This window comes from Mesoplodon bidens (genome assembly GCF_964165515.1).
Source record: "Mesoplodon bidens genome assembly, chromosome: 9".
Lineage (NCBI taxonomy): Eukaryota > Metazoa > Chordata > Mammalia > Artiodactyla > Ziphiidae > Mesoplodon > Mesoplodon bidens.
This window is the reverse complement of record NC_138166.1, coordinates 93,581,403-93,596,250: the sequence shown is the minus strand read 5'-3', so window position 1 is coordinate 93,596,250 and position 14,848 is coordinate 93,581,403. Positions and strand designations below refer to the sequence as shown.

At 47.0% G+C, this 14,848-nt stretch overlaps 1 protein-coding gene across 5 annotated transcripts in view; it reads left to right on the top strand.

Annotated features, from left to right (window-relative positions):
• Positions 1-14,848, top strand: part of DENND2A (DENN domain containing 2A) — a 101,826-nt gene that overhangs the window by 64,918 nt on the left and 22,060 nt on the right. For 4 of the 5 annotated variants that reach the window (XM_081243564.1, XM_081243562.1, XM_081243561.1 and 1 more), the window contains 7 exons: positions 1,037-1,130; positions 1,597-1,647; positions 3,095-3,282; positions 8,003-8,112; positions 9,061-9,130; positions 10,233-10,310; positions 13,927-14,067. In XM_081243564.1, the coding sequence (XP_081099690.1) occupies positions 1,037-1,130; positions 1,597-1,647; positions 3,095-3,282; positions 8,003-8,112; positions 9,061-9,130; positions 10,233-10,310; positions 13,927-14,067 (732 nt within the window). The remainder of the gene's footprint in view (positions 1-1,036; positions 1,131-1,596; positions 1,648-3,094; positions 3,283-8,002; positions 8,113-9,060; positions 9,131-10,232; positions 10,311-13,926; positions 14,068-14,848) is intronic. The other variant, XM_081243563.1, reaches the window with a different exon arrangement.

Sequence of the window (14,848 nt, the reverse complement as noted above, 5' to 3'; positions counted from 1 at the left end):
CCTTGGGTCTTCGTTGCTGCACGCGGGCTTTCTCTAGTTGCATTGAGCGGGGACTACTCTTCATTGCGGTGCGCGGGCTTCTCATTGCGGTGGCTTCTCTTATTGCGGAGCACAGGCTCTAGGTGCGCGGGCTTCAGTAGTTGTGGCTCACGGGCCCTAGAGCACAGGTTCAGGAGTTGTGGCGTACAGGCTTAGTTGCTCCACGGCATGTGGGATCTTCCCAGACCAGGGCTCAAACCCTTGTCCCCTGCATTGGCAGGCGGATTCTTAAACCAATGTGCCACCAGCGGGTGTCCAGGAAGCTTCTCTTGAAAGTTGCAGGTGATGCCGCAAAGCCTGAGGGGAAGTGACCCAGGGCCTCAATCACCAGACGGTTCTGCTATCGTCATTCTGGAGGGTGTGCTGCTTACTAAGGTGTCTGCTGAGCAGCTCGGCTCCTGAGCGCCAGAGAGGTCATGAAAGGCCTCAGCAAGTCTGCGGCCAGTGTGTCTCTGCAGGAAGGACGGTGTGCCCGGTACACGGCACTCCTCCCTGCAGTTCTGAGCTCGGGCTCAAGAGCCACCGCAGTCCCTGGTCCCTTCCTGCTGCTCAGACACTCTTTGGCATGGTGCCCATGAAAGGGGCCCTGCCTGGGAACATTTTTTTTCTGTCTCTTTCTTTCCTTGTTTTGCTTTGGGGGCAAAAGCTCCTTCCCAAACCACAGTGACATTGCACTATGGGGGGGAGCAGCCGTCACACCATTTAGCCAATGAAATCCTCTCCCTCTGTGTCTCAGCTGGCTGCGTTAGCATATTCAGACGACACCCGCCCATACATCAGTGAGGCTGGCAGCGTCCTTTAGTGTTCTTGACAGTCGTGCTTCTATCTGGCCCAGAGGAATGACTGAAAGACGCCGGCGGGCCAGTGGGAAATGTCTCCCCCCACCCCCTTTCCCTGGCCCGCCACCCTCCTAAAAGAGAATGGGCAGCGAAGGAATCCCAGCTGCCACGGGGAGGAGACTGCTCACACTGGCTTTTCTTCTCCCCGTGTCTGGCAGCTGGTGTTGCGAATCAATGCCATTTATGAGGCCCGGAGAGGAAAGAAACGGGTGAAGAGGCTGTCCCAGTCCACGGAGAGCAACTCAGGAAAAGGTAGGGCCCCGCCACCATCCCTTCTCCCCCAAGAATCTGAAAACAGAATCTTCCTAGAAGTGGCTTCCTGTTGTTTGGGGTTGACTCAGCAAGGAGGAGAACAAGTTGGGGGCTTTGGAAATATCCCCCACCATCCTGTCTCCCTGTGTATCCATCAGGTCAGCCTAGGGCTGCATGCTCTGACCTCACCATGGGAGCAACCTTCTTTGCTTAATATACATTAAAGGGGCCAGTATCTTTTGCTGTATTTATATAAGTACCATCTGAACTGAAGCCAAATTAATTTGGAAACACATGTAGTTGGACAAAGACATAGTTTGTTCATTACATTTAAATAGACAAAAAGAAAACAGCCCCTCTGAACTAGAAGTCTTGGATTTGTGCTACCACATATAAAAAGTTTCCTGCATTAGAAAAACCCACACTTGCAACTTTCTTCCTTTTGTTGTTGTGTTTTTTTGTCTAGTGACAGATGAGAACAGTGAGTCTGACAGTGACACCGAGGAGAAGCTGAAAGGTGAGAAGAGCAGTTGCTGTGCAGGGCGCGTGCAGGTGACTGGGAAGCTGCGAAGGTAGCCCTTCCTTTTCAGTGTGAGGGACGGGACACAGTGGCCTTGCACAAGCTTGTTGGGCAAGTCGTGAAAGTCTGAGCCTGGCCAGAGTGGGCCTGTTTGGTCCCTGAGCCTACAGCTCAGTTCTAGAGATCCAGGGTGGCTACCACTGCAGTGACACCCCTTTCCTGTGCCTTTCCGTTATGTCATAGGTGTTTTTCACACCTGTGCAAGGTACAGTGTGCTGGCCTGGGGCTCCAGAGACCTGGGGCTCTTGCCCTACTCCTGGCTCTGTGATCTGGAGGAAATCACTTGAGATCCAGGGCCTCTAGCTCCTCATCTGTCAAATGAAGCCGCTGAAATTATTGGTCCCTGTAGATCTAAATTTGGTGATCTCAGTCTAGGCTTTAGTGAGTTTTCCACAACTTTTCAGACCCTAAGGGGAAGCCGAAGAAAGCCATAGTCCAGGGCTGCTCAGTGAGGTGATGGGGACCCGTCTGCTCAGTGGCCCTGCTTCATTTGCCTCCAGCGCTCACCACCTCTGGAATGAAGCCAGTCACTTCCATTGCACAGAATGGTGGCAGGAGAGAAGGCAGATGGGGTTCCTGAGTTAGTCAGGTCTCTGCCAGCTGAGCCACACGGAATGTTTTCAAAGCTCCCAGCTCCAAAAGCTCTAGGGTCTGGATTTTGTCACATCCCCCAAACTGAAAGATGAAGGAAGTGAGTGAAGGGAGGAGTCCCCACCCCATGTGACAGAGGAACCCAAGGGTCACTCAAGCCGCTGCCCCAAGTCCAGACAGCAGATCCCACATTCCAGGCTCCTGCACCCCGATTAGCCTGGTGGCCTGGCGGGTGTTGCTCCAACTAGGACTCTGGCAAGAATCCCAAATAAAGAGCTTTATAGTAATTTGTTAAATGTGGGAACACTCTTTTAGGATTATAAAAAGTTCTTTGAGTTAGGAATTACACAACGGGTTGCAGCTCTGTGCAATTCCACATTGGGAGTGAGTCATTTTGAGGCCTTCTCTCCCTCCCTCCCTCTTTCTCTCTCTCTTTCCCTCCCTCCCTCTCTCCCTCCCTCCCTCTCTCTCCCTCCCTCTCTCCCTCTCTCTCTCCCTCCCTCTCTCTCCCTCCCTCTCTCCCTCTCTCTCTCTCCCTCCTTCCCTCCCTTTCTCCCTCCCTCCCTCCCTCTCTCCCTCCCTCTCTCTCTCTCTCTCTCTCTCTCTCCCCTCTCTCCTCTCTCCTCTCTCCCTCCCTCCCTCCCTTTCTCTCTCTCTCTCTCTCTCTCTCTCTCTCTCTCTCTCTCTCTCTCCTCTCTCCTCTCTCCTCTCTCCTCTCTCCTCTCTCCTCTCTCCTCTCTCCTCTCTCCTCTCTCCTCTCTCCTCTCTCCTCTCCCCTCTCCTCCCTCTCTAGCCCACAGCCAGCGCCTGGTCAATGTGAAGTCACGCCTGAAGCAGGCTCCAAGATACCCATCACTGGACCGGGAACTCATCGAGTACCAGGAGAGGCAGCTCTTCGAGTACTTTGTGGTCGTGTCTTTGCACAAGAAGCAGGCTGGGGCTGCCTATGTGCCCGAACTCACCCAGCAGTTCCCTCTGAAGGTACAGGGTGGGCCAGGCGTCTGCAGCCTGCCAGGGACTGCAGCATTCTTGACAAAATCTTATTGGGACTCACGGTTTCAGGGAGGTACAGGAGCCCAAAGTGCTTAGAATTTCAAAAATGGATCCTAATTAAGGTATATCAGATGAAAAAAACTGCTGCTGGAGAATTTGCGAAGTCCGAGGAGGTGTGAGAGTCAAGACTCAAAGCAGGGACCGAAATACTTACCCCCTTCCTGTGGTCACTGTGCTGACTGTACTGTCCTCTTCATCCTCCCCATCTCCTTATCCAGCCATGTCTCTTCCCAACCTGTCCTAGAAGCTTCTTTCCATCAGCCGCACAACTCTTCCTAAGGAATGTCATGTTTGTGTCCATGCTACACACCCCTATGTGCCCTGTGTGCCTCTGTATGTGTGTATGCACGAGAATCCTGTTCTGTTCTCACATGGGTCATGGCTGTGTGGATGTGGCTTTACCATATATTAAATCATGGCTCCTAAAATGAAACGGCGCTCAATAAAGCCGAAAATGACATGGCCTAGAATATATAAATTATTCTTAGCCTTTGACATCTGTAATAAAGAGCTTCCACCATGTTCTAATTCAGTTCAGCCAGAATTTACTGAGACCCTTTTACTTTTAAGCTGTTTTCTGCTTGGCCCCAGGGCATTACAAAGATGAGCAAAATGTGTTTCCTGTCCTCAAGGAGCTTACACTCTGATAGGAGGGCATGAGATAAGCCTACAAAGACTCACGAGGTACAATGTGACAGTCTCTGTACAGTTCATACAGTGCAGGTGCTCAGGGACAGGAACAGGGGAGGGCACTCATGTCCTAGTCCCATCAGGGCCTCCCTTTGCTGCCACCACCCAAGCATTAATCCCAGCATCTACCAAGACCTAGGTTCCAGCTGTCCCTCTCCTCCTTTCTCGGGCCAGCCTTCCTTCTGTCCTGCGCACTGGGTTCCAGCACAGCAATCAAGTCCTCTGCTTGGAGTTTACGATGGAAATATGTATAACTGAAATAAACCACAGGCACCGGCCCTCCACACCGGCACTTATTCCACTTCCTCTATCTCAGCTCCAGGGATGATGCTGTGAAAACCCCAGTGCTATGGGTGTGCCCGTATTTAGTTGAGAACCACACTTGCACCAACGGATGAAGGACTGTCCTATTATTTTATTTACTTCCTTTGGGGCGTAGCACAATGTTATACATATAGCAATACTTAACCAGTGTTCCAGGAGTAAAAGCGTTAATTTGTGAATGAATTAATGAATCAACCTAACTAACGAATGCTTGAGTTTCCAACATGGAATCTCCAGACTCCTAGACATCACATTAAAACTTTTTTTGAGTGGAAAGTTACATAGTCACTGTTGAAAGGGGGACTAATCCAGAAATGTATAAAGAAAAAAGTCATCTCTAATCCCACAGAGATCATCACTGTTAGCATTTTATTGTGTTTTCTTCCAGTCTTTTCTCATAGTATAATTTTCTTACAAAACTGAGATCATACATTGTGTAATTTCCGTGCCATGTTTTATAAACCTGTCATTGTTTATAAACATATTTAATACAAATTCTAAAACATCATTTTTGAAATTACATAATGCTGCGTTCTGTGGGTGTACGCTAATCTATTATTTTTTTAGTAAATTTATTTATTTATTTATTTTTGGTTGCATTGGGTCTTCGTTGCTGTGCACGGGCTTTCTCTAGTTGCGGCAAGCGGGGGCTACTCTTCATTGCGGTGCGCGGGCTTCTCATTGCAGTGGCTTCTCTTGTTGCGGAGCACAGGCTCTAGGCGCACGGGCTTCAGTAGTTGTGGCATGCGGGCTCAGTAGTTGTGGCTCACGGGCTCTAGAGCTCAGTCTCAGTAGTTGTGGCTCATGGGCTTAGTTGCTCCGCGGCATGTGGGATCTTCCCAGACCAGGGCTCGAACCCATGTTCCCTGCATTGGCAGGCGGATTCTTAACCACTGTGCCACCAGGGAAGCCCCTACCCTAGTCTATTTAACCACTCTCTTTCTGTTGGAAATGTATCTTGCTGCCAGTCTTCCTTTAGATGTATATTTTTAATGTTACGCCGATCATTCTTCATATGCATTTTTGCATGCCGGGCTGCTTTATATCTCCTTTCCTTCACTTGCTCCCTCTGTCAGAAGGCCCCTTTTCTCCTTCAGCCTACTCATTTTTAACTCTTTTTCATGAGTTTTATCCTCCACCCCTATAGCCACTTTCATCAAGGTTTACACTCCATATTTGCACACTAGAGATCCTGCCTGCCGTATTCCATTAAAATGCTTGATATCTTGCAGTTATCTTTATGACAACTCATGGAGGCCAAGCTGTTTTCCAGCCATCTGTGATTGGTTGTATTTGTAAGAGAGATCTCTGTGTGCCACTTCCTATAAATGTGCTCCTGTGCGTGTAAGAGCATGTATGTGCACATACGGGTTGATAACTCATACACTGATGACAGTGTGTGTAAGCACATGTGTATATACACATATTTATGGGTATCGTGCATGTGGTCTGAGGGTGGGTTCATCCAAATGATGACTGGGCCACGTTGAAAAGCGCTAGAACTCATTTCCCTACGAGGCCTACGCTTCAGTTCTCTAATGCCGTTTCCACTGTGGAGAAATGTCATTGTTCCTTCCTTTTGTATTATTTATAGTTTGGGGTCCTTCGCTCTGTGATGATTAATGACCCCTTCCAACAACTACACCCAGCTGGTATTTGCTTCTCTGCAAGACTGTCCAAGGGTAATCAAAAATTATTGCTTTGGCAACAGTCTGAGCTAGTGAATTATCAACTCAAAGACTGTTCCAGGACCATCTGGAATCCTCTGAGTCATGGATAGAAGAGAGAACAATTATACAGAAAAGAAAGAGTGACTATTTATTCTGAAGAAGAAAAACTAAAGGACAATTAATGACTGGCTTTCAGTCCACATATGGTGACTGCGTTTCACTCATTGATAGTTGTCTCAACCATTAATAGTAGTAGCAGCTTTAGTTAAATTTGATCTAGCCTAAGGGGAATCATACTAGAAGTGGGTTTTCAGATTGAAAGCCATCAGCCCGGTGCTCTATTCCTTTGGATGCTCCCTTCAGAGACCTCTTTTCTCTGACATTTCATGGTCTTGGGAAGGCTTGTAGATCCTCTGTGAAGGAGTCAAAGGTACTGTTGGCCTGCAGATGTCAGAAACTCTCTGCCAGCCTGGTTTAAGGTGGAGGCCAATGGCAAACTATGAGAAACAAAATAAGAAACTATGGAAAATATTATAGTAAGAATTTAGGTTAGACATTACAATTTCGTAACTTTAGAAATTCATACTCCACTCACTTCAAATACCTGATATTTCAAATGACTGACGATAATTTTAGCATAATTTATTTTTCTTTAACTGTTTATAAAGGAAATTTAACAAGTGTAAACCTATCATCAACAACACAACAAAAGCCAACAATTCTTCCCAACACGTTAGAAGTACCAATTTATAAGCTAACTGTGCTAATTATAAACTATTCCTTTTTGTATCCCAAACTTATACCTAGAGTGCCTTTGTTTTTCAATTGAGACAAAAAAACACACCCAACATAAAATTCTCCATCCCAACATCTCCCAGTGTACAGTACAGTATAGTTAACTGTATGTGCATTGCTGTCCAACAGATTCCCCAGAATGAGATGCTTTTTTTTAGCACAGATAACCTGTTCAGACACAGAACAAGCAGACTCATGACTTTAAATATCATCTCTAAATCAGACTTCATTGATTGATTCCATTTTGAAATGAGATGATATTCATCCAGTCTGTGATATGTCAGATAAATCAGAGAGAGAGAGAAAGACAGACAGGCTAGAGATTAAGATCATTTTGATTCTTTACTAGATTCCATACCAGCTGTGTGATCATGGACAAATCACTTAACTTCCTGGGGCTTATTTTCTTATCTCTAAAATAAGAAGGTCAGGCTGGATGATATCTAGTTTTCCTTTAGTTCTGACATTCAAAGACTTCCTGAGGGCTTCCCTGGTGGCGCAGTGGTTGAGAGTCTGCCTGCCGATGCAGGGGACATGGGTTCGTGCCCCGGTCCGGGAAGATCCCACATGCCGTGAAGCGGCTGGGCCCGTGAGCCGTGGCTGCTGAGCCTGCGCGTCCGGAGCCTGTGCTCCGCAACGGGAGAGGCCACAACAGTGAGAGGCCCGCGCACTGCAAAAAAAAAAAAAAAAAAAAAAAGACTTCCTGAAATGAGTTAAATTTCACCATATCATCTAATGTAGCTGGATGTAGTCACTAAAAAGTGTTATCTTTGCCTAGATCAAGGAGGGGCGCATTTGCCTGGGCCCAGAGGTCAGAGACTGGATTTGAGGCTCTGCCTTGCAGATTCATGAGTCTCCGATTTGGAAGGGGTTGCTATGACAACGTTTCCTTCTTGATTAGAATACTTACATTCCAGAATGTTCTGCATAGAGAACAGTTCTCTAAAGCACACTCTTCTTCCTCCTCACTTCCCCCATAAGATTATAGTTGAAACTGCCCTGGGGACAAAAAGCCCCAAGCAGACTGAGCTGCAGACCCTCCTCAAAGTGGAGATTAAGGTGGCAGTCATGACTTCAGGAAGGCGGGAGATGGGCTCTTGCCAAGCACCTGCCTCCCTCTCCAGTGCTGGGGTCTATTCTCCAATCTTCTCTCGCTCTTCTCCTTGCAGTTGGAAAGGTCTTTCAAGTTCATGAGAGAAGCTGAGGACCAGCTGAAGGCTATCCCCCAATTCTGTTTCCCTGACGCCAAGGACTGGACTCCTGTCCAGCAGTTTACCAGGTATGTGCTGGCATCCCCCTCCCCTCCTGCAAAGACTAAAGCAAGAACTCGAGGGGGTCATAGATGGTAGACCCCATAAGTCGGTCCTACTGTTGAGTGATCCTGGTGGGCCCGAGTGTAGCAATTTCCTCCACAGGTGTTTTTAAAACCTACCTGAAGACAAGAATCACCTTGCTAAGTTTGCAGATTCCCAGACCTCCCACTCACCTGGGAGTGTGTTTCATAAGCTGACGTGATGGGCAATAAGGTAATTCATAGCCTAGGAAAACATTGCCCGTCACTAATACTTGTCCAGTGCTCTGGAAACATTTCTTCAGTAGCCCATCCAGCTGTTACTCGGATTGTGATAAGTTTACATTTCTGCTTTAACCCATGTTGTTGGATACCAATATTTTTTTATCAGATATTTCAGTAACTAACCAAACTCAGGAGGCTCCAAATCCTAAGTGTTGGAGGGATACTGAGTTCCTTGAAGTTGGCCCAGCAGTCTTTAGGGATGGTCCAGGCCTCGGGCTGGCCTGCACAGACAGTGCCTAGGAGAGCCGCGCAAGGGGCAGTTCTGAGAGGGGCACAGAAGTGTCCTACTCTTCCACTGCTCCCTCGCTGAGGCACATCCCTAGATCAGCAGATGCCACTGCACTCCCGGGCTCAGATAATGACTGCTGTGTTCATGCAATCGGATGGCCCAGGTGATAGGATTATATGAGGGCTCAGGGTGAGAAGAAAATGCCTCACTTCCTCTTAGGACACAGCGACACTTTAGATCTCCCTGTCCCTGACACAGACTCCAAAGCTGTAGGTGACCGGAGCCCCAGCCCAGAGGTGGACAAGCCAGACAGCGAGCAGCCCTTTTGGACAGCCTCCTCCAGAATGTCCCCTGGTTGCTCAACGCGATGTGACTTTGGTTTTGTTTTGCTTTGTAACGCGCTTTTGTTTTCCCAACCACAGTGAAACATTCTCGTTTGTCTTAACTGGAGAAGATGGGAGCAGGAGGTTCGGTTACTGCCGAAGACTGCTGGTCAGTACGCTCTGCTCTCAGGCAGCAAGAGCTCTGTGCAGAGCCGGCGCTGGCTTCCTGGGGTCCCACTCACCACGTGCCACACGAGTAGGGGCAGGAGGTGTAGCAAGTTCACCGGGGCAGTTAAAACCAGGGAGGAATATCTGGGGGTCCATGTTGAGTCTTACGGGTAGACGGGAACATTGTCTGCCTCCTTTGGAAAGAAAATACTTTCTGCATTGTTTTCCCTGCCAAATAAATGACCTTTCTCTCCTCAAGCCAAATGTCCTTTCTAATAAAGTATGCTAAACAGACTTTGAGAGCTTACAGAGAACATTCATAATAGTTGTTAGGGCAGAAGAAGGATGGCTTTATTGTTGATGACGCAGATAATTTAAGTGTCTCCTTGAGAACATTAACCTTTAAAAGTCAGAAACTTATTTCAATGAAGTGATTATGCCAAAACACTAAAGAACGGGTCTTTTTGAGGCCCATTTTGGGGACAGTCTTCTGTAGTGGCAAATCATTTTCCACCGAGAGTGTATTTTAGTCTTTTTGTAAATAGGCTAATATAGTCAAGAATAATGCATGGCACATAGTGGCTGTTTAGTAGTTAGTGAAGAAAAAGTATGGATAATAATCGAAAAAGTTAAGTGGGATAATAAATTTTGTTGATATAATTACTTTAGAGTTCAAGTGTTGAGATTGTTTTCCTTTTTTGTTTTGAAAGTTAAAAGTCAGTTTCCAAAAAGGATTTTCAGAAATGATTTCTCATTCGGAATTATTATAATAATGATAAAGAATAAATAATTTCCTTGAGAGGAATTACAGTGGTGTGGGTAAACAAGTTAAGATTCCTTATTTTATGGTTCTATAGGCCATATTGAGCACCTGCTATGTGCACAACACCCTTGATTTGGTCCCTTTGGGAGAATTAAAAAATATGTCTACGTAACCAGAAGTGCTTTCACCTATAAGACGGGGTATTGGTAACTGCTTACCTCACTGATTTTCAAAAGCTATGGTGTATGGAAACAATAGGCACCATGTTAAAAACATTTGGGGTCTTTCCTCCCCTGAGATTGGTAACACTCATGATTTCCTTGTGTTTCACTCCAAAAAGCCTGGTGGCAAAGGAAAGCGTCTCCCTGAAGTTTACTGCATCGTGAGCCGCCTGGGATGCTTCAGCCTCTTTTCAAAGGTGAGGACCTGGGCCTCAGAGAAGGGAGGGAGGGAATGCAGGACAGGGTCCAGGAGGACACAAGACACACCCTAACCCCCCGTGACTTTTATCCTCTTATTCCCCCACCCGTTTTCCTTCCCACTTCTTCCTCCTCCCTTCCTTGAGCCTCATCTATTCTCTAATCTTTAGGACAGGAAATGAGTTGATGAAGGTTGTGGCCCATAAAGTGGGGGAGGGGAGGAGGTCAAAGTCATTGCAGTTGAGGATGGGAGGGGCAGAGAACCCCAGAATGTTCCATACATTTTACTTTCCTGAAGCATTATCTTTTGTCACATTATGTGTTGTGTATATGTGTCGTGTGTGTATATCTGTTGTGTGTGTGCAAGATTTGGTATCGCAAGACTGCTCTATCAAAATCTTAGTATAATTTGGTCCTTCTTTTTGGAAAATGAGCCAATATATCAAGACATAGGGATTGCCCTGGTGAATTGGCTCACCCACCCCAGTATTCCGGAATGGTGTGTAGGAGATAATTACTATGCTCTATGATGCCAATCTCAAAAGTTAGGTATAATTCAACGTTTTTTCCTGTGTTAACCAGACGTGAATATATAATCCATAAATTTTTTTTTTTGGCCACACCACACAGCATGCAGGTCTTAGTTTCCCAACCAGGGATCGAGCCCATGCCCCCTGCAGTGGAAGCCTGGAGTCTTAACCACTGGACCGCCAGGGAAGTCCCTCCATACATTTTTTTTTAAATCCTTCTTGAGCACATATTTCAGTCTGAGGTTTCTTTTAGAGAATTGAAGTCCTACATCATCTGTCCCCAGATGTAAGGAGCACTCCCTAAAAGCATTCCGACACAAAAGTCTCCCTCCTGCCCACCCTCCTCCTGAACTCAGAGGAAGCCTGAATTATACTGATGTAGTGTGACCTCTTGCCACGGTAGAACTTGTATGCAAGTCTGAGGTAATTAATGTTATCAGTGTAATCTGAGTCATGGTCTTAACCTCCACTCCACCTGAAGTGGTAATCATTGCACATTAAAGTCAGTCATTTACAAGCTGTAGCACAGATATGCATTGTTGCTCATGCCAGTCTTCCACATGGGTTTGTTTAAGCATGGAAATAAGGCTGTAGGTCGTAGCCCTTGTTGTTGTAAGATTGCCTATGAATCTAGGAGTAAACAGCTGATGTGAGGTAGCCCAGCACCCAGTGGCAGCTTTGAAGTTCACATAAGCTGCATTGCTATGGCACGGGCAGGGGGTGCAGGGCAAGTTAACATCCTCACGTACTCGTGTGATGCACAGTCCTGCATTTTCATGTCAGTTTTGTGACAGCGTATTTTTTAAGACCATAGTATGAAGACTTGCCACAGATCACACAGCACATCTTCAGCACAGAACCACAGACAGAGCTTTGGCTAAATGATTCCAAGATCTCAAGCTATTTCTAGGTGAGGGACAAGGATAACTAAAATGGCAAATTGTCCTTTAGTACAGAAAGAGGAATCATGGATAAGAACAGCTCTCAGAATCTCTGAAGAAAAGCAGAAGTATTGCTACAATAATGCCATGTAACAAACCACCGTGGCGTAAAGCAGCCATCATTTCCTCTCACAGAGGGGCGGGCAGCTGGGGTCCGGCTCTGCCGGTCTCCATGGGCTCACTCATGTGCTGCGAGTAGGCTGGGGGTTGGCTGATCTAGGCTGGCTGCGCTGTGCTTAAGGCTGCAAGTCTGGGAGCGGGTCTGGCTCACACATCCGTCACCTCCCTTAGACAGTAAGCTGTCCCATGCGTGCTCTTCTCGCAGCTGTGACAGGGGCATGAGCGGGCGAGCAGAAACACGTAAGGCGGGGCCTCCTAAAGCCTGGGCTTAGGACTGGCACAGTCACTTCTGCCTCATTCTGCTGGCACAGTCGTCCTCAACCTTCTTCTCATTATCGATCCCCTAAGCAGCCTTTTTAGACATTTGTTTCTCAATTGCCTCCCCTCCCCATGGAATTATTTTTAATTTTTTGTCTTTTTATTGTGCTAAAATACACATAACAGAAACTTTGCCATTTCAGCCACTGTTAAGTGCCCAACTGATTGGCATTATGTTTATTCACATTGCTGTGCAGCCGTCACCCCCATCCATCTCCAGAACTTTTTCATCTCCTCAAACTAAAACTCAGCACCCGTTAAACACTAACGCTCTGTCCCCTCCTCCCCCAGCCCCTGGCAACCACCACTCTACTCTACTGTCTGTCTCTTTTATGAATTCGACTCTAGGATCTCATGTAAGTGGAATTATACATTAGTTGTCCCTTTGTGTCTGGCTTATTTCACTTAGCAGTGTTTTCAAGGTTCATCCATGTTGTAGCACGTATCAGTATTTTATTCCTTCTTATGGTTGAATAATATTCCACTATATGGATATCACGTTTTGTTTATCATTCATCAGTTGATGGGCATTTAGGTTATTGCCATTTTTTGGCTACTATGAATAATGCTCTGTGAACATTCATGCACAAGTTTTCATGTGAACATGTTCTCATTTCTCTTTGTTAAATACCTAGGAGTGGAATTGCTGGGTCATATAGTAACTCTATGTTTAACTTTCTGAGGAGCTGCCAGACTGTTTTCAAAAGAAAAACTTCACTAGTTTACATTCCCACCAGCAGTGTATGGGGGTCCCAATTTCTCCACGTCCTCACCAATACCTGTTACCTGTGTTTTATTTCAGCCATCTTAATGGGTATGAAGTGGTATCTCATTGGTTTTGGTTTGTGTTGCCCAAATGGCTACCCACCAGGGAAACTTTTGTTTTAATTTATTTTATTTATTTATTTGGCTGCATTGGGTCTTTGTTGCTGCGCGCGGGCTTTCTCTAGTTGCGGCGAACGGGGGCTACTCTTCGTTGCAGTGTGCGGGCTTCTCATTGCGGTGGCTTCTCTTGTTACAGAGCATGGGCTCTAGGCGCACGGGCTTCAGTAGTTGTGGCACATGGGCTCAGTAGTTGTGGCTTGTGGGCTCTAGAGCGCAGGCTCAGTAGTTGTGGCGCACGGGCTTAGTTGCTCCGTGACATGTGGGATATTCCTGGAGCAGGGCTCAAACCTGTGTCCCCTGCATTGGCAGGCAGATTCTTAACCACTGTGCCACCAGGGAAGTGCCCCCCCAGAGAAATTTTAATTCCATAGATATATCGCATATCTGTTTATGTACTATGGCACCTTAGAAGGCTATAAACCCTCACGATATCTAAGTTTTTCACCACCAACCCCCAAACCAATTTTTACCTCTTTGGGGGTGCTATTCTTCCCATTGAGAATGCATATATCAATCCAGTAAGTCACATGGCCATACCTGTGTGACAAACAGGACAGTTTTCAAAGTCAAGGGGGCAAGAAACTATACTTCACCCCTTTAGTGGGAGAAATTACAGAGTCACGTAGAAAAAGAGTGGCTGCATAGAGGAGAGAATTGGGGCCCTAACACACAAGGTGAAAGAGACTTTGTCTGGCCGGATGAGGACAACGGGCTTCCCCACAATGCCTCAGCCTCTGTGGCAGGCCCACTTCATCTGGAACGGAGCTACACCCTGGTGACCTGACTTCAGGATAGCTGAGCTGCTTTTCTGCCCCTTGCAGATCTTGGATGAGGTGGAAAAGCGACGAGGCATCTCTCCCGCCCTGGTCCAGCCTCTCATGAGGAGTGTCATGGAAGCCCCTTTCCCAGCCCTGGGCAAAACCATTGTTGTCAAGAACTTCTTGCCAGGATCAGGAACTGAGGTAAGCCATCAGAGTCCTTTCCTATCCTGGGGGGAGTAGCCCAGACAGTGGCCAAGTCCCAGTGGTCCCAGGGGCTGGCTTCCAGTGGGCTCTCACATTCAGTGATGTCCTCTTGCTCCTCAGCCTGGCCCAGGTCACCCATCTCTAAGAGTATCATAAATTCCACCCTAAGTCCAGTCCATCCAGCCCAGGATTCTGGCTCAGAACTATGCCAGGGCAGTGAACATCTTTAGCTTCTCTTATTAGCCTACTACCTTCATAAATAGTATTTAAACCTATTTAGGTTTTTGGTCTGCATCACCTCTACCACTTTATAGTATAAAGCAGATTCTTTTCAGGGAAGATAAGCTCAGGTACTACTTTTTATTCATCCTAGACTTTGAAGCATGTCCCTTTCCTTGGCTGGGCTGGGATTTGATGCCAGAGCTTGTTTTCATCCTTCCCATTCCCTGTGTGTGACTCTGTGGATATCAGAGGGCAGATCCCATTCAGTCTTGAGTCTCCAGTTGTAAAGGCCCTCAGAAGAGCAGGTCACCTCTGGGGACAGGGGAAGGATGAGGATGTGTCTGGGATCTTCTGGAACAACCCAACTTCCCAGCACAGAGAGGAGCAGTCTCCCTGTTGCTGGAGAATCCTCAACCACCCCTACAGACGCAGGTGGCTTGGCTATGGGGGTGTCACCCTTAGTGAGCCCCACTGTGTGGGCAGCACCGGGCAGGTGCCGTGCTGAGAGTAGAAGCCAGTCTCTGCTCACCAAGAAGGAGTCAGCTATTGAAAAAGA